At 53.2% G+C, this 17,671-nt stretch overlaps 5 protein-coding genes and 1 non-coding gene across 6 annotated transcripts; 3 read left to right on the top strand and 3 right to left on the bottom strand.

The window, feature by feature from the left end:
- Window positions 1-358: 358 nt before the first annotated feature.
- M406DRAFT_356787 (acid protease) lies at window positions 359-2,486 on the bottom strand. Its single transcript, XM_040923526.1, has 2 exons — window positions 1,950-2,486; window positions 359-1,812 (listed from the first exon to the last, which is right to left on the bottom strand). Exons 1-2 carry the CDS (start codon window positions 2,161-2,163, stop codon window positions 668-670), a joined length of 1,359 nt encoding a protein of 452 aa, XP_040776016.1. The 5' UTR covers window positions 2,164-2,486; the 3' UTR covers window positions 359-667.
- A 2,631-nt stretch (window positions 2,487-5,117) lies between these two features.
- M406DRAFT_70444 (PQ loop protein) lies at window positions 5,118-6,367 on the bottom strand (the record flags this gene model as incomplete). The annotated part of the gene is made up of 4 exons (XM_040925350.1): window positions 5,118-5,362; window positions 5,440-6,000; window positions 6,120-6,219; window positions 6,278-6,367. 4 exons carry the CDS (start codon window positions 6,365-6,367, stop codon window positions 5,118-5,120), a joined length of 996 nt encoding a protein of 331 aa, XP_040776015.1.
- A 1,603-nt stretch (window positions 6,368-7,970) lies between these two features.
- Window positions 7,971-8,992, top strand: M406DRAFT_17982 (S1 nuclease; the record flags this gene model as incomplete). The annotated part of the gene is made up of 3 exons (XM_040915422.1): window positions 7,971-8,034; window positions 8,113-8,772; window positions 8,853-8,992. Coding segments are annotated over 3 exons (864 nt in total), but the record flags the coding sequence as incomplete, so codon positions are not given.
- A 3,002-nt stretch (window positions 8,993-11,994) lies between these two features.
- On the top strand, window positions 11,995-13,358 carry M406DRAFT_42153 (uncharacterized protein; the record flags this gene model as incomplete). Its single annotated transcript, XM_040924184.1, has 4 exons — window positions 11,995-12,614; window positions 12,693-12,717; window positions 12,786-12,958; window positions 13,118-13,358. Coding segments are annotated over 4 exons (1,059 nt in total), but the record flags the coding sequence as incomplete, so codon positions are not given.
- A 1,018-nt stretch (window positions 13,359-14,376) lies between these two features.
- M406DRAFT_t72 lies at window positions 14,377-14,469 on the top strand. The gene has a single exon. It is a non-coding gene; the product is annotated as a tRNA-Gly (tRNA).
- A 730-nt stretch (window positions 14,470-15,199) lies between these two features.
- M406DRAFT_278747 (uncharacterized protein) lies at window positions 15,200-17,082 on the bottom strand. Its single transcript, XM_040918359.1, has one exon. It carries the CDS (start codon window positions 16,820-16,822, stop codon window positions 15,620-15,622), a length of 1,203 nt encoding a protein of 400 aa, XP_040776012.1. The 5' UTR covers window positions 16,823-17,082; the 3' UTR covers window positions 15,200-15,619.
- Between the last annotated feature and the right edge of the window lie 589 nt (window positions 17,083-17,671).

The following is a 17,671-nucleotide window of genomic DNA, read 5'->3' as shown; positions in this document are numbered from 1 at the left end:
AGCGGCAGCCAGCCGAAGTCCCCGCAATCTCGGCAAAGCTTCACCTGATTTGGGTTTTTTTCCCCTGCTTGTGACGCAATACTCTAAAATGACGTTCTGGTACAGATCGTTTTCCCTGAGAGGAGAGGAGTGCCTCAATCAGTTTTGCCAGGGTTCTGCTGTGGGGCAGGGATGAGGTCCGGATTTCTGGCGAGTGCGCTTTTCACATGTGTGGTATGGCATGATGTTATATCATGGTACGGATTACCAGAGGATTTTGGATATGGTATCCTGAGCCGGGGGTTGGGGGGGGGGGGGTGGGTTTGCTGGCTTGCTTAAGGTGCTGACTGATCTGGCATTGATCACACAGGATGAACATTGAATGAATCCTGAATTTGATATTCTTTCCAAGTGCGCATGTGTCATCCACACAGGAACGGCTTCTATCCTATTCTAAACAGGACCCGATACAACTCGACTCGATGCAGCGATGCCTTCAAACCCAGAAGGAAGGCTTTATGCCAAAAATTGCCCCCGATATAGACTCATGAATAGACTCGTAATTCTCATGGAAAATGCCTTCGCCTGCAGGCGACCCATAGGTTCAGATTATATATACTTGCCCTGTATCCAATTCCTCTCTTGTCCTAATGTACTCCCAAGAAGAAGAAAAAAAAGAAATCGCTTTCTAGAGCAGCCCGACCAGCGCGGCCAACCCACCTACAAGAGCCAGGACAGCCGCACCTGCAGGCCGATTCACGTCGCCGGCGCCGCTGTCGTTCGAGGTCGAGGTCGAGGTCGCGGCGCACTCGCCAGTGAAGGAGCTGGCGCCGGCGGAGCCGGTGGCGATGGCCTGGACGTTGGTGCCGCAGCTTGTGTACTGTGCCATGCTGATCTTCATATTGGTCTGGTCGAAGACGACGTAGGCGTTGCGCAGGAACGTGTCGCCCAGCAGGCCGTCGATACCGGTGCCGCTCTCGAGGGCCATGACGCCCAGGACGCAGGCGGTGCCGTCCTGCAGCACAAAGTCGCTCATAGGGACATTGATGGTGACGCCGTCGAAGGCGAACTCGAGGGCGTCCGAGGACGAGGCGGCGTTGCAGTCCACGACGTACAGGCCCGACTCGCTATCCTCCTGGGCGCCAACGTCGTTGGCCATGGCAGTGACGATGGCCGACGGCAGCTCGCATAGCGAGGACCCGGTGTCGAGGACGATCTCGGACAGCGACGAGCCCGAATACTTGGTGGTGCCGCTGCTGCTCTTGTAGCTCAAGCTGCTCATGGCCACGGCGTAGCGCTGGATGTCGCCGTCTTCCGGGCTGGCGATGTCCAGGGAGGTTAGCGAGCCCGCGAACTTCTTGGTGTCAACACCGCCGAAGACGATGGTACCGCCGGCGGTGTCGCTGGTGCCGAGGGCGACCGAGAAGGCCTTGGTGTTGGTCAGGCCCTGCTCCTGCAGGGCGTCGACGAAGTTGCTGTAGTTGAGGTTGACGCCGTTGCCGAAGCCAAGACCCAGGATGCCCTCGTTCAGGTCCTCCGACTCGGTCGCCTTGCCAAATTGCACACTCGTCAGGTTCTGGCTGGCGCCGGGGATGCCGATCGAATCGATGTAGTAGGCGATGTCTACGGCGCCCGATCCGTAGACAATCTGGCTCGTCTCGCCGGTAGTTTTGGAGGTTGTCGAGGTCGAGGGGGTGTACGTGCCGTCGGCATCGCACTCCTGCTGCTCGTCCGAGGTAAAGTCGGGGTCTTCGCAGTCGGGGTCCACGAATAGCTCGTCGGAGCCGGTGTCGATGGCGACCTTGACGGCTTGCGCGTTCGAGCCAAAGGTCACTACGAAACGAAGTTAGGTTAGCAGTGGTCAGTAAATGGGTCGTTGGGGAAGTGTGAGAGGAAAGAAGAGACACTGGTATCGGAAGCATGGGAATGAGAAGGCTGTAGTAAGAGGGCAGCCGCCTTGGATGGCTCACATTCGATCAGATAACTTGTATCCGCCTCATTGACCAGACTTGCTGTGGCTTGACGGCCTGAGAGGGTCTTTGTCGATCCGCCTCTTTTTATTGGGAAAGAAATGAAGCCTTGACCTGTGCCTGCGTCGGCATCACGTGGAGTTGTGGGTGCGGCTGCGTGAATGACTGGTATGGCCGAAGCCAGAGCCAGAAATCGTGAGAGGTTCGAAGCCATCCTGCTCGCACCAATTGCCCAAGAAAAAGAGAGAGGGAGAGAGCGAATGTAAGGGAGCTCTACAACGTCGACAGAGGCAATATGACCTGCGAAATGAGGGAGTCCCGGCGAGTCTCTTGTGGGTGACAGTCGATACGGCGGTGTTGGTCCTCGAGGGGATGGATGAATTAGATCGCGGCAGGTGATGATGCTGTATGCGAGATTGCCACTCCTTTGATTAAGCACACTCGTCGAACGTTTTCGTTGTCGTCGTCGTCACCACCGTCGTCTCCTGGATATAATTATTGCTTTTGTGTTTTCTGTCCACCACCAGCAGTTAATAGGAATATAAAGAGTGGCGAAACAACCAGACACCGTCTGGACATGGGCGCGAGGAAGGGAATTTAAGCAAGTGTTCAGCCGGGGATTTAGATCGTTGCAGATCCCCGGTCTGCGGCGCAGGGTGGGTGGCGCTTGATGATGATGATGCAGCAACGGTAGCAGCACTGGGCACTGCAGACACTGACTGCCTGGCAGGGGTAGTGGACAAAGAAGCTGGGGAGGCGCAGCAAGTGCCCTGTCAGCCAGTGAAAGCAAGGTTCAGGGCTGCCAAGGGTTTGTACTCCAGTGGGGCTGGCCTAATGTTGCAGTCAAGGCCCCCGGGGGGTGGTGTTTGTGCCTCTGTGAAAGAAGGTAGACGCCGGGCAAACCCGTGCTTTGTGGTGACATTGTTGATGAATTCTTTTTAGTTCTGAGGTGTGGGGGCAAAGAAAGAAAGGGCCAAGGCAGGCGGATCAGAGAACAGGGGACAGTCGAAGAGGCAACCTGGGCGGCAATAGTTCCAAAATGAAGGAAGACACTTTGGGTCTAAAGGCCTAGGCGGAGAACACTGTAAATTTAGACTTATGGCAGTAGATGACTCAACCCCGGCACGTGCGTACCGCGGCCTTAGTACCGACTGCGAGTGCTTCTCGATTTACCCAATATCAATAAGTTGAACAGGAAAGCTAAAGAGTCCATCATCGAGACGTTAACTAGATATTGGCATCAATGATGTCCAAGGATTCCCGTCTATCCGGCACAACGGTGGCACGGCATGCCACCGCATCTTGTCTAGGTTGAATTTTCCCGCGCGGGTGTCGGCTCGTTCCTTTCCTTGGGATTCAGACTCCGACCCAAATGTCTCAGACCCTTAAGTCTAAGACACGAAATTCCCATCTATCTCGCTTCCTCGTCTGGATCCACTCCCACAATTGCAACAGATTTTCAAGTCCATTTAGTAGTACGATAATGTTCATATCATGCAGAATTCCTGAAGCAGGTGGCTACACAATATATGAACGTCGTGGTACACAGTCCCCTTCTCTTTTCTCCAGTTTATCTTTATTGTGAAGATCAGGCTGGTTCATCCTTTCTACAAGCTACACAGGCCCTACCGCGGAATTTCACCGCACGGCGGCCGCGGGAGATCTCTCACGACAACTTCAGCAGCCATCGTCCTTGCCTAGTATCCATAGTAAGCAACCCCATTTCCAAATTCGCCCTTACCAAGGCGCTAGCTATGCCTCATCGCATCGCCACAAGCTTGGCAACGCAGTGTGTGCTGTTACAGGACGGACTTTGGCCACAAGGGTTCAACATCAACAACTCCTCTGTCTTCCTGCTGCCACCCTACTGTTGCGTTTGTGGTGAAAAGGCATGACGCGTCCTGGTTCCTAAGTTGTTTAACACTGGTAGTGTCATCCTCCCCCCCCCCTTTTTTTCCTTCTTTTTTCCTTTTTTTCCTTTTTTTTTTTTTTTTTTGCTCCTCCATCCATGGCCCCCGCCTCCCTTGTGCTCCTGCGCGGTTTCAGAGTTCACATGACACATTTATACACACACAGAGAGACAGATCGCAAATCGAAAGCCCTGCACTGGCATGCCGTTGCTAGAACAGCATCTTGTATACACAGCCACACTGGGTCCCACTACAGCTGAACTCCTAAAACTCGGGCGTCAGTGCAGCTTGGCAAGAGCTTGCTTGGAGATAGTCACCAATTCCCTCCTTCCAAAGCACGACTATTACCATCTGCGCCCCCGCGCACCCATCAGCTAGCTTCCAAACCAGACAAGATCGACGACTGCTCCAACAGTGGGGGGGGGGGGAGGGGGAAGGACAGTAGAAAAGAAAATAGCAATATGAGTCAAGGCTATCGACCTTCATGATACTTCATAGTGATGGTCCCGGACGGCTTTGTGTGCCGTGAACAGCTCGGTGCCTTGTGCCGAATGGTGCCGAACTGTGCCGTGTAGCTGGTTGATCACAATCAATGGATGGATGGATGGCATGAATCTTCCGATGCATGAGCTGCGTCACATTAGCCGCTTGCCGTTCTACCGTTTATACCGGATCGGCCTGGGATTGAATGTTCCGAGCCAAACCCTCCCCTTTCGTCAGGGCCTGGGCAGTACGTACTGTAGGTACAAGATATACATGTAAGTGAGTTTGTGCTTTGCATATTACTATCAGAGGATGAGCTGTGGCTGTCAGTATGCTGGGACTGAGGTAGGGTACGAGCCATCTCAAGGACCGGCGTCTGGCTTGACCGGCGTCTGGCTCCGCCGCCGTGTTGAAAGTCCTGAGACAAGTAATGAACGCTCTTCAGCCGTCCCTGCCGAGCCACGATGCCCAGAGGCATGTGAAAAGCTACAAGGAGCTGATTCGATGATCATTGTGGGGCAGAGCGAGGTAAGAGTAATAATAACCAAGTCAAATTCGACCGACGACTATGCACATGCAAACCTAGATCCAAACTAGTGAGGCTAAAACACTCACGAGCTGGACCTGCGCAAATCACCAATAACGCCGTGACCGTGCCAAACAGTCCCCCAAAACGCCGACCATGCGCGCTAGATACTGGTGCGTTCGAAACGTACCCGCTGGATCTAGACGTCGAACAATAATACATCGCCGAGCCACATGGGCTGCAGCCATCCTATGGCTCAGCCTCAGGCAGCGTCGCGTGGCCGTTGCCGTCGGGCGTCGTCTTCGTGTCCTTCTTGTTTGAGTACAGCTGGAACTGGCCGAAGATGATCATGTCCTCGGCGATGGTGCCTAGGGAACCTAGCAGCCAAGGAAGGGCCTTGAGGAGGTAGGCACCGTCCTGGGAGTAGGCAACCAGACTTGCGCCGTAGGTGGAGTTGCCGGTTAGGGAGAGCAGGAAGAACAGCAGGGCCAAGCCTTGAGGAAATCGAAGTCAGTTTCTCAGTCTTTCTCTCTCCTTTCACTGGATCGGGATGGTCATCGATGGAACATACCCTCTGTAGACTTCTCCCTCCAGTTCTTGATGATCTGAGGGATCCGCGCGCACAGGTAGCACACCGCACTGAAGTAGCCCAGCGCCAAGCCCAGCGCCATCAACGGCTCTTCGACCTCCTCTGCGCCTGCGTCTCCGTCTGCCGGTGCACCAGGATCGCCGCCCAGCACCTCGCGACTGACGAACCAGGCGGCGATGCCCAGAATATAGACAGCAAGCAGGCTCAGCGTGTTGGTGACCCACGCGCTCCGCTGGGGCGTGTCGTCCTCGCCAGTGACCATTCTCTGCAACGGGTCGAGGCCAGACGAACCCCGGCGCACAGAGTGCCGGCGCTGGCTGCCGGGAAGGCCACTAGAGCCAGAGCGCTCGCGGGAGAGGAGAGGCTCCTCCTCGGAGATGGCCGAGCCCTCGGTGTTGGTGGAGAGATGGCGCTGGCGGTCGCGCCGGCGCCGCGCATTGATGGCATTGTAGTAGAGACACTGGCAGATCAGGATGAGGTCGGCGAAGCAGAAGTAGATGCCGATCGCGACGGCGGAGGGGGCCAGATCGGTCACGAGGGCGCCTGTGGGAGAAAAAGCCGGGTGGGTTAGTTGGGAAGCGGCGATGAGAACGAGTTTGCGTGCATCCGGGCAAATGTGAGGAGAGAAGAGTGGATTAAGAGAAATTGAGAGATCGCATTACCCGCAAGATTAGTGAGGTCGCCTAGCATCCAGATGAAGAGGAAGCCCATGGACAGCGCATCGGCGCTCTTCGCCTTGTAATTGGTGATAAGCTGGGGAAGCTGTCGCGAATGTCAGTGCCATTGTTATAATCAATGGAGCCAGATAGGAAAGCCATACGAGAAGACATATCCATGCAACCAGGCTGATGCACCCAAAGATACCAGACAGCGCCTGGCCCGTCTTGGTCGACGTCGAGGCCGAGTCCATCGTCAAGGCGAAGAATGCCATGACACAGGATAAGGGCCAATGTCTTTCCCGGTGCGATGTCCCAGATGGCGATGACAAAAGACACTCTATCGCGATGTTGTCGCGATGATAAGCGCACAGTCGACGGCTGAATTGTGGTCAGATATAGAACGGTAAGTAGGAAGAGCAAAGAAAATCACCAGAAGGATTTAGTGAAGGAGTCAAGTCAGCTGGGCCACTAGACCCCGCGACTCACGCGAGCAGGAACTTGTTATCGAGGAGCTCAAAAGATAAGGAAGCCCGTATGACTTTGGCTTGGCGCTTGCCAGTTTTCTGCAATGGCGCTGGCGGCCGTGTTCCCCGTGCCTGGACCTGGTGACGTACTTGGCACTGCGTAACATAGTACCTACATTTTGTACGCAAGGTGCCGTGCGGGATGTCACCCCTTGCAGCCTCTTTGAAATCTAGATCGGGAACTTTGCGATTGGCTCCAGCCTGTCGCCTATCTTGATCTTGAGAAGGAGATGATTGAAATGCATGTCACACACGCTGATAGACATGAAGTTCATGTCGAGAGTGCACAAATGCGCTGAACCAACCACGACGCATGGTTGGACTCGAGGTGAACATGTCTCATTGGTACTCAACCGGCACAGCTGAACAGCTCCATGTCATAGTTGCAATCAGTGGGCCATAGATACGCCGATCGTCGACTTACGACGTAGAAGGGGCCAGGAACATTGACCGGATCCGGTCGCTGATATCCACTGTCCTCCGCTACGATGATGACAACTCTAGGCGATCTTCAAGGTTTCTCTTGTTTACACGCTGCTTGTGAGTTTGTGGGACGGGATGCTCATGCTCTTCGCAACTGAGGTAGAGTCCCGGTAGATGCTACAAGAGATAACGTATCACTGTATATCGACTCCAGGTGAAATTCTCAATAAGCCTTTCCCGCCATCTGATATTTGTAGGTGGTAGTAATCAGGTCAATCAATGCATACTATAGTACTAGAAAGGGTAGCTAGACCACTAACACACGCCTGAGCTCGGGGATCATTTGGGGGGCTGGGGGGAGGGTGGATGAGTGGTAGAGGTGACTTTTGAGGGGTAGGGGGGCTAGATATACTATGTACCGCCCCAACCAAGTTAGCGCATTTAGCGACCGTGCACCCCAATTCCGCTCAAGCAACAGCAACTTATCACTTGTTGCAGCGTTAGTAAGAGCAAGAGTCCTGGATTTTGGTGGTTTTCTTCTGGTTGTTTATTGTGATTTTCTCTCAGTTTACGTTCTCCTTTTTCCCTCAAACTCTATTCCAAAATCACACCCTGACTGGCGATCATAGCTGTACCACAGTAGTGCGTGGTTGCCTAGGTGTCACATGTGGGGGGTCTCGCGCCACGCATCCATTCGCTGTCCATGCACGTTCACATCCCTGAAGCGAGCGCGTGAACGTTGCTGCACGTATCAACTGACGCCCATCGAACACTTGACGTGGCCGGCTCATCCAAAGTCCATGGTGAACCGTGTCTTTACCTCTCTGCTTACCCTGAACGTGAGACTCTTTACCTTGAATGCTTTTCTGCTTTTGCATCTGAGTCTATCAGCTCCAGCCATCGCAACATGAAATTCTCAAGCTCGCTGGCGTTAGGCTTGCTGGCCGTCCCCGAGACTCTGGCATGGGGAGGTGAGATTCACCTGTTTTTAATCTTGTTCTTTCCTACCAAAGGCAAGTAGAAGAGAGATGTATGCTCACATTACATAGGATTTGGACACATTACCATCGCCTATGTAGCTAGCAACTTTGTTCAGCCCCAGACGCAGGCCTATTTCCAGGGCCTCCTCCGCAGCGACACGGGCGACTACCTCGCGGAGGTCGCCACCTGGGCCGACTCGATCCGCTACACCAAATGGGGCCACTACACGGGTATCTTCCATTTCATCGATGCCAAGGACTCGCCCCCGGCTTCGTGCACCGTTGACCTGGACCGTGACTGCAAGAAGGACGGCTGTGTCGTCACCGCCATCCAGAACTACACCACCCAGATCCTTGATCCGGCCGTCCCCACCTGGCTGCGCGCCCAGGCCGCCAAGTTTGTTATCCATTTTGTCGGCGACATCCACCAGCCCCTGCACGACGAGGACGTTGCCCGCGGCGGGAACGGCATCCACGTCCTCTGGCGGGGGAGCGAGCTGAACCTGCACCACGTCTGGGACTCGAGCATCGCCGAGCGGTGGGTCGGCGGCGTCAGGAGGAAGCCGTATGCTGAGGCTAAGCAGTGGGCAGATGAGCTCACGGGAGAGATCAGGCACGGGCGTTTCGAGGCGCAGAGCGGGAAGTGGCTGGACGGCGTGGATTTTGAGGATCCTATCGGCACGGCGCTGGGATGGGCGAGGGAGGGCAATGCTTATGTGTGCACTCATGGTAAGCCGTCTTCCCTTCTCTCTTTCACTCTCTTTCTACAATGATAGCAAGGAAGAAGAGGCAACTAACTAGTCGAACAGTACTTCCAGAAGGGCCGGCGGCGATCGCAGGCCAGGAGCTAGGTGGGGAGTACTATGAGAAAGCTGCGCCGGTGGTCGAGATTCAGGTCGCACGCGCTGGATATCGACTCGCCGCATGGCTTGATCTCATTGTTGCGGCCTTGCAAGCGACGGATAATGAATTGTGATCGGTTTCCGCAAGAGTGAAGATGGCTTTGGGCCACGAGGAAGAAATATATCACGAAGCATGAAGGTATTTACAAGTTGTGTGAGGTCCGTCCTAGACGGATGCACCCAGAAGCCGAATCTCAAGAATATAGACTTTGGTTCAACAATATGGTTCACTGCCCTCTCCGTGGACACACTGCAGATATACCATTTCTCAACTAACCGTGAACTGCGAACTGCGGATTCTGCCAGCTCGCCAGGGTGAGACTACGCAGGCAGTACAGTAGAAGAGTAGAAGTGGCTGGCCATTGATATCTACACCTCCATCCAGCCTTTCGGAAAATGCACATATAGAGCTAGTTTATCATCCTTCATAGATTTCTTACAAATGCTGAATCTTTATGCTTGATACAATGGCACCCAATGGCACAAGGCGGCTAAGAAAGTTGCATACCAAGCATGGCCATCTTCCGACCTACCGCCGTCGTCAGGAGGGATCTTAGCAAGGGAAGAGGAGCAATCACTGGGCAACAGTCATGGTGAGTTAAACACAGCCATCTCTTTCTTGGGTTTCTGCTGGGTCACTATTGTGGGAAACTACCCATGTATAAGCCAGATATGTTAATATGGCAATTTTGCTAACCCAAGCAACCAGCGAGACGAATAATGACCTAGACTGAGAACCCTACGCATAGTGAAGACTAAGCTCTTCCTTAGCAGCGGGAAGCATCGCCCTAAGATCACTACTAGAAGAGTATTGATTAGAGCTGACAATCGAAAATGTTGGCGTAAAAAACTCAACTGTTGAGTCGAAAGATGATTGGGGGACTGGAGGGCGGGGCACTCACCGGCAGAGGGCTTTGATTCATGGGCACTACCAGGATCTGGCCAAACAAAAAAGAACGAGTTTCATCCGATACTGGCTCAACTGTGAACATGAGAAGGCCTTGACGGCGGTTTGCGAGTACTCCAAAACAACCCTCGCCATGTGCTGGCCTGCTACACCTTAGCATGCTGCTGGTGCGGCTTCGTGAGACATGACCATGATTTACTCTGTTCTGTAAATCCGGGTAAATCAGCAACAAGGGTATATTAAGGGAGATCAAGAAACGTGGATCGCCACAAGGTAGGCAAGAGCGCTGAGTAACGAGTGACAGAAGTTATCGACGATGCGGCCGCTCCTTCAGCTGGTGTAAGCATGGGATCTTTCTGGAGCGTAACCCGGTCAGGTAGGCCGAGAACCTGTCGCCTGCCGTCTATAATTGAGGTCCGGAGGTCGTTGAGGCTGGCGATAGTCCCCTGCTGCTATGGCTCTTACCAAGCAGCGACGGTGTGCCCCCAGACTTGTCCTTGAAGCGCTCTTGTCGCTTCATCGACACATGGGGTTGGCAGAAGCCCAAACTGAAGATGCGTGATCGACTCCCTGGGGCCAATGACGACCCCTAAACCGCCTATAGACCCACCCATCCTCGGCACGCTAGCAGGGGATCCGCTAAAGAACCTCTGACATCTTGAGCCGCATCACCGTCGATCTATCAGAGAATATTTTCTATCAGGACTGCCTACTGCGCCCTCCTCAGTCTGATCACCGACAGCCACAGGAGAGAAAGGGAGAGTCTAGAGTCTCGTAAACTCGGTAAAAAAAAAATATATATATATAAAAAAAAAGATCTGAAGACAGCAAAACCGCTTAGTCGGAGATTTCCGATTGGTGCTGCGCATGGCGATGTCATTGGCCAATGACAGCGCAACTGTCGTCCATTTCCAAACACCCTCGAGCGTTTTGGCTATGCCCAGGACCACCCTGACGCCGTCGAAACGTTGTACTTGGACACAACAACTTTATTTGAACTAGATGGGATGTCTCTTTCATCCCTTCTGCCTTCGGCTTCTTCCAGTGTAGGAGTGGGTACATGGGACGGTTTAGAGAAGTTGTTTCTTTGCGAGTCGCTGGATTTCCTGGTCTTCAACACAACCACTCCTCTTCATTCCCTTACTGAACAGTGGCTCAACGAGTTTGAATATCTCTTGAGCGTTGCTAGACGTATAATCAATACTGTCTAGTCCTGGATTTGCACAGAAAGATACTCTGGGACTTGCTCACCCCATATGAGATGGAGGCCCACAGCTCAAGTTCTCCGTGCTCCTGAGGCGCACTCCTCGACTTGTCTTGACCAGGGCAAGATGCAGGAACGGGGCTCGTTGATTTAACCTTAAAACTTTCAGGGGTCATCAGCCCTAGTGGGAGGGACCCCAAGGCCATATCAATACACCCTTGCGAGGGGCATCCTAGGCGACGAGGTGCGCCTCCTTCCCGCACCATCACCAACACACGACCCTGAATCTCAGCCATCACGGAGGTGGGCTGTGCGAGAAGTGATGCAAGTACTCCTAGCGGCCAAGATCTTGGCAATGGAGTCATCTGGACCTGTCATGGCCTTGCTTGTGAGGGGCCACGCTCTCTGCTCCTCGTTCTCTATATCTTGGCATGGTTTCCTCCCTACCTCGTGATCGTCCTCCTCTCTTCTTCACCACCATTGCAACTTCTCTCAACGCGCCGGTTGTGTACTTTCGTTTTTCATTCATTCACTCTTTTATTCATCAGATATTCCCACAGCTTGGTCTGTGAAAATACTGTGACCACACTCCTTTTTCCACAGCAGGCCGTTCTCTCTTCTTTTGACTATTCACTAGTCCGGTACCCAGCCTCTTCGACAGAGCCATATTACATATTAACATCCTCATATCTCTACGACGAACGCCTACAGTTAATTTTACCTTGCCAACATGCAGTTCAAGACAGTTGTTCTTGCCCTTGTGGGTATGGCTACGGCCGCGGACGCTTTCGCAGTGCCCGCACACGGCAAATTCGACATGATGGTGTCGAGACTTGATAAGAGAAAGGGAGGCAATGGCAATACTGGGAATAGTAAGTCTACCAATCCACTGCAGAGGGTTCGGGACCGCATTCACTCACTAATCATCAACAGCTAACAACAACAATGCCGCCGCGGCGTCTGGAACTACCTTGAACCAGAATGCCATCGCCACGGGCTCCGCAAACGACGGATCCTCGGGTGCTGAGGCGGGCCAGGCCTTGTCGCTGACGGACAACGCCAACTTCATCAACTTCTGTTCGGGCAAGACCTTGACCAACGGCCTGCAGCAGAAACAGGGCTCCTGCAACGGCGTGGTGATGGGCGATATGCCGGCCACGACCAAGATGGTGTCCAGCATCATCACGAGCCCCGTCCCCGGTAACGAGCCCGCCGCCAACGAGGACTTCAATGTCACCGTGCAGATGACCAACATGGAGCTTGGCACCTTCACCAACCCGGCCAGCACATATTACTCTGCACCCCAGCAGCTGTCCAGCAGCGGCACAGTCATTGGCCACACCCACGTCACCATTCAGGACATCGGCAACTCGCAGACGCCCTCGCAGCCTCCAGATGCCTCCCAGTTTGTCTTCTTCAAGGGGATCAACGATGCTGGCAACGGTAACGGGCTCGTCTCGGCCGTCGTTACCGGTGGCCTGCCGGCTGGAAATTACCGTGTGTGCACCATGGCGGGCTCGTCGAACCACCAGCCTGTTCTGATGCCTGTTGCTCAACGGTACGTGTACAGAAGGAACAAGGAGCCTTTGGGTGTTTGATATGAAAATCTGTCGCTAACACTTTTTGATTACATCAGTGGTGCACAGGATGATTGCGTGAGAGTGAGTCGCATCTCCTTTCCTCTGGGCATGCCAAGGTGAACTTGAATCTTTACTAACCCTACATGCAGATCCAGATCGGTGGTGGTAACAGCCAGAGCAGCGGTAACAGCAACAATGGCAACACTGGCAACACTGGCGGATCAAGCTCTTCAGCCACCAACAACGCCGCGTCATCTGGTTCTTCTTCTCAGTCCAGCCAGACCCAGTCCGGACAGAGCGACAACAACTCAGGCAGCCAGTCGTCGGCACCGGCAACTAGTACTGCCTCGGCGTCCTCCCCATGTTCGTCGCGGGTCAGCAGCACTGGAAACAGCAATTCCACAGCCTCGACATCGTCGTCGTCGTCGTCGTCGTCGTCGTCGTCCTCCTCCTCCTCCTCCTCCCAGCAGGGTAGCACCAGCACTAGCAGCAGCGCGATCGGCGGCATCGAGGCACCGGCCGTCACGAACTCTGGAGACTCAACACGGCCTTTCGAAGTCAACGGCAACACCTTTGTGAACCAGGGCGCCGCAGTGCAGCGCGCCTGTGCTATCCAGAACAATGCGTGTGCCGACGCCGTCAACTCGGGGAAGGTGGCCGGCGCGACGGTCGGCGACTGTAACGCGCAGGAGACTACGTGCAATGCTCAGGGGGGCGCATAAGGGCTGCGAAACAAAACCGTATTCTAATTTCTGGCGTCTTGTCACTTGTGGTTGTTGGGCACTTGTGTCTCCCCACCACCCTGTGCTATTATATGTATGATGACAGATTTACGATGTTCAGAACCTCTTATTTATTTTATTGGCGCTATGTATTTGATACCTTCTAGATCACTTTAGCAGCATCGAATCTGCCAGCAAATAAATCTTCCAAAAAAAGAATCAATGTATCTGCAAAAAGCCTTGGAATCGAAAATGGTTGTGAGGGAGAAATTGATGTAGATTGCTGTGGAATTATGCGACATCATGCACTGATGATCGTGATCGACGTCTATGGAGGGGTGGTGTCTCTTATCCCTGGCACGCATCATAAAACATCGTTTTAAAATCCCACATAATATTCAATTTGCAAATCAAAGCTTGTTGACCGAGTTTGGATACGGGGGAAAATCACCGCCCAAGGAAATCATGGCCATTTGTGTCTTGGAGAAAAACACAGGAGGGTACCTTTCCTTTTCTCCCTTCCTCTAGTCAATCAGCCTGCCTCTTATGCAGCGTCGACTGGCATAGCGTTGTGTAAAGAATTCAACTTTCTCCCCGGATAGGTATCTTCAGTTGTCTTGGGCACATGGATTAAGTTGAGAGGGAGGGAATCTGTCTCAAGACTTAGAAAATCTGGGACTAAAACACATTCCAGCAAGAGGAGGGAGGGTGTGTGACAATCCACAGCACTTGGCCATCCCAGCCTCCCTGACTACTTTCTGCAGTCCCTACTATCTGCCAGGTTTACTGGATACCATTCTCAAATGTCTACTTTAAAAAATATTTCTTATACATTAATCTATTAAAAATCAAGTTGTTTTATTGTATAAAAAAAAATTACTCTCTGGCCATATCTTTACTTGGAACTCTTGGGCACCCGCTGTGAACCCTGTCAAGCTTGGTGGAGTAGACGAAGCAGGAAAGGTCGGCAAATTACGGTCTGTAGGTATATAATTAATTAGCGTGCGCCATTTTTCAAGCATCAGTGGTCCAACGGTCAGGATCCTTGCCTTCCATTCTCAATTATTGAGGACGTTAGCAAGGGGCGGGGGTTCGACTCCCTCCTGATGCATTTTTGAAAGTTTTTGCATTCTTCTGAAATGCTACTAAATACATCTTATTGATTTTTGTTATTAAATTTTTTTTTAAAAAAAAAAACCGTCATAGTTATTCTCACTTGCTCTTCAATTTCGCCATTGATTCCTGCGATGAACATGCACATCCCCGTACGTCGGTCCGCTATGGGCTTGTCCCCTCAGCTTAAAAACCAGCATCGGAAACCAGTGTGCCGCGCAGCGCAGCATTGCATTGCGTAAAATGACCGAGCGAACCACACTACCAACCTCGGACGGACACTGCGCATACTCCTTACAGCCCACGTCCCTGATCAGAGCCGTCGCAAGTACCGCTGTGAGTAGATCGGGGCAAAGCTCCCTGCTCGTAATTTAGGCTTTTCCTCTTCCTCTTTCCCTTGTGGGAAGACCCGCCTCGAAAAGGACTGTTTACCAGGTCCGGGGGTGGCCCGTCGTGAAGATGGCTGTGCTCTCCGGAAGGACGGACTCCACGGAAGACTCGGCAACATCACGACAAAAAGGAGCAAAGAATCTAGCGCTGGTTAAATGAAATTCACGCGGGTGTTGAAATGACTCGAGAGGAAAGCGAAAAAGGAGAGGTTCTTGAGCTCTACAAACTTTGGAAACGTGTCCCGGTGGCGTGCTCTGGGACGAGACGTATTTCGTTTGACAACGATGGCCCAAGCGAAATCGATGCACAGAGCCGGCAAATTGGCACGTGGAATTTCTCGAGGGGAAAGAAAAGTATCATCAATTCAAGAAGGAGCGTTTTGGGTATTGAGCAGACAATCCTAGGAAATCCGAGATAGTGAAAGGAAAGTCGAAAGCAAAAGATAAAAAAGGAAAAAGTCCTGAATGGCAAAAGGAATGACTACAAACAAAGGTCCTCCTGAGTGAGGATTTGGAAAAGACCAACGCCAGCGTATCCAGTGATCCCCTCCATCCATGTTAAAACGCCGTTCTTGAAGATCCTTGACTCAATCTGCATCTTCATGTTTATTTGGTATCCTCTTCTTTATTGTTTTGCATACAAGCAACCGTTTACCCAGTCCATCCCTTCTTCACTCCTACTCTTAGTGCCATGTTGGGTGTAACCAGGAAAGAGAGATGATGAGGCTGGTGGTGTGGTGGGTGTGTTGGTAGATCCCTTTACACCCGCTCCACATGCTCCGTCGCAGGCTCGTCCTCGTAGGAAGGTGGGGGAGGGAGGTCCTCCGTGCTCATCGCCATCAATGAAGCCTTCTCCTCGGGCAGGGCTGCCTCCTGGTGGATAGTCTTGTGGTGGCTCGAGCGGCCGAAGCGGCGGCAGTGGTGCGTGGGGAAGAAGCTCTGTCCGCGGACGAACTTTCGCCACAGGCCGACCAGGATGGTACCGACCAGCATACCGAGGATGGAGACGCTGACACCGGCGACGATGCCGACCAGGATGGGCAGGATAATATGCGAGGTAAGCTTGCGGAAGAGCAGCGCCCAGCCGTGCTGGCGGTTGTGGCCCATATGTCCGACGTGATGACCGTGGTGGCCGCCATGAGCGTGAGCACCGCCATGGCCGCCGGCCTTGATGCCCATCAAGCCCGTGCAGCCATGCGTCTTCATCTTTTCGAGCTGGGCAGCGATGATGGCGCGCCACTTGCACAGGATGGTGGTGCACTCCTTCTGGCCGTCGGCGATGGTAGTCGGGGTCGTCTCGGAGGCGGTCTTCTCGATCTTGGCAATCATGAGCTCGTGGCTGGGCGCCTTAATGAGGTCAACGCGGATGTTAGGGAGGCCGTCGACGAACACAGAGCCAACCTCGATGATCTGCAGGTCCACGGTAAACAATTCCAGTTCGTCAGCAGTCTTGATGACGGGCTGGATCTGGAGGCTGAAGCCCAATTGCTGCTGGACAGATTTGGGCCTGTCCTCATGGGGCCGGAACTTGTGGTGGCTCTTGAGCTCCTTGCCCTTGTCGCCATCCTTGCTGTGGTGCTGCTTGTTGTTGTGCTTGTTGTGGTGCTTGGGCTTCTCGGCGACCTGAGCAGCGACAAGGACATTTGAGAAGGGGTCTGAGTGGGGATACAGTTCAAAGCCGTTGACCATCAACTTGCCAGACTCGGTCTTGAAGTCGAGCTCCAGATGGCTGACATGCTGCTTGTGCTGGGTGCCCTTGTGCTTGTTGTGGTTCTTGTGCTTCAAGACAGGCGGGCATCCTGCACACTCGAGATGGACAGTCTTGGCATGGGCGGCGGGAACAATCTCGATGGGGACGGACCCCATGGTATCAACCTCATGGCTGCTGACCTGAGGTGGAAGGAGAAATGCACTGGCAGCAGCTGACAGGCCAGCCACAGCAATGAGAGGTCGTAGCAGCATGGTTTTTGATGACCTGTGGATGTGCTGTTGAGTGGTGGTGGTGGTGGTGGTGGTGATGGGAAGTGGGTGCAGAGTGGCAACACTAGTCACGAGTATGTGAGGCTTGCTTTTTGTTGCCCTGTGACGTTGTGTCTGATGTGCTGATCAATGTCGACGTGGATAAAAAGGGGAGAAAAGAAAGAGATGGGATGCAATGCAGTTGTTGAGAGAAAAGGGATGTCCTGGTTTTCACAGAAAAGGACGATGAAAGTAGTAAAGAGGGAGAATGGTAGAGAAATGGGGGTTGATGAGAAAAAGGGTGGTGTGGTAGTTTGGAGAATGTTGAAGAATGGAAAAGACGGCACGGCACTGTAAGAGGCACTTTGAAGATTAAGTTTGTCCCTAAGGCCCAGAGCCAAGCAGGGTATGTAATTCAGCGGGGGCCATCTATTGGCTCCGAGCAACATTCATGGCAGTGGCAGTCTGATCCTCTACAGGCCCTCTTACTGGCCACTCCTGCCACCTGGTGGCCCTGTGAGTTGCACTGAGTGGGGTCCTTGTCGCCCCTCTCTCAGGACCTGGCGGCCAGTGTCCAGGGGTCGGGGTGTTTCGAAAGAAGAGACAGCCAACCGCCATAGGACATGGTGTCACCCCATACTACTGTTTTCGCTCGTCATTGCTGCCTCAGGGAGCAGGCATTCCTCCCCTCCCTCCCTGCCCTTCTGCCTTGTACCATAGTAGTATTATGTGTATCAATGGGTACGTACCTTCTTGGTCCCAGTAAGTAGTCACCTCGAGAGACCCTGAAAACTCCCCGCAACCTGATCTTGAGCTCAACTATGCAAGCTACTGATATCTCTGTACCAGTCA

Source organism: Cryphonectria parasitica (assembly GCF_011745365.1).
Source record: "Cryphonectria parasitica EP155 unplaced genomic scaffold M406scaffold_5, whole genome shotgun sequence".
NCBI classification, from domain to species: Eukaryota; Fungi; Ascomycota; class Sordariomycetes; order Diaporthales; family Cryphonectriaceae; genus Cryphonectria; species Cryphonectria parasitica.
The sequence above is the reverse complement of the archived record's forward strand: the minus strand, read 5'-3'. Positions and strand labels throughout refer to the sequence as shown.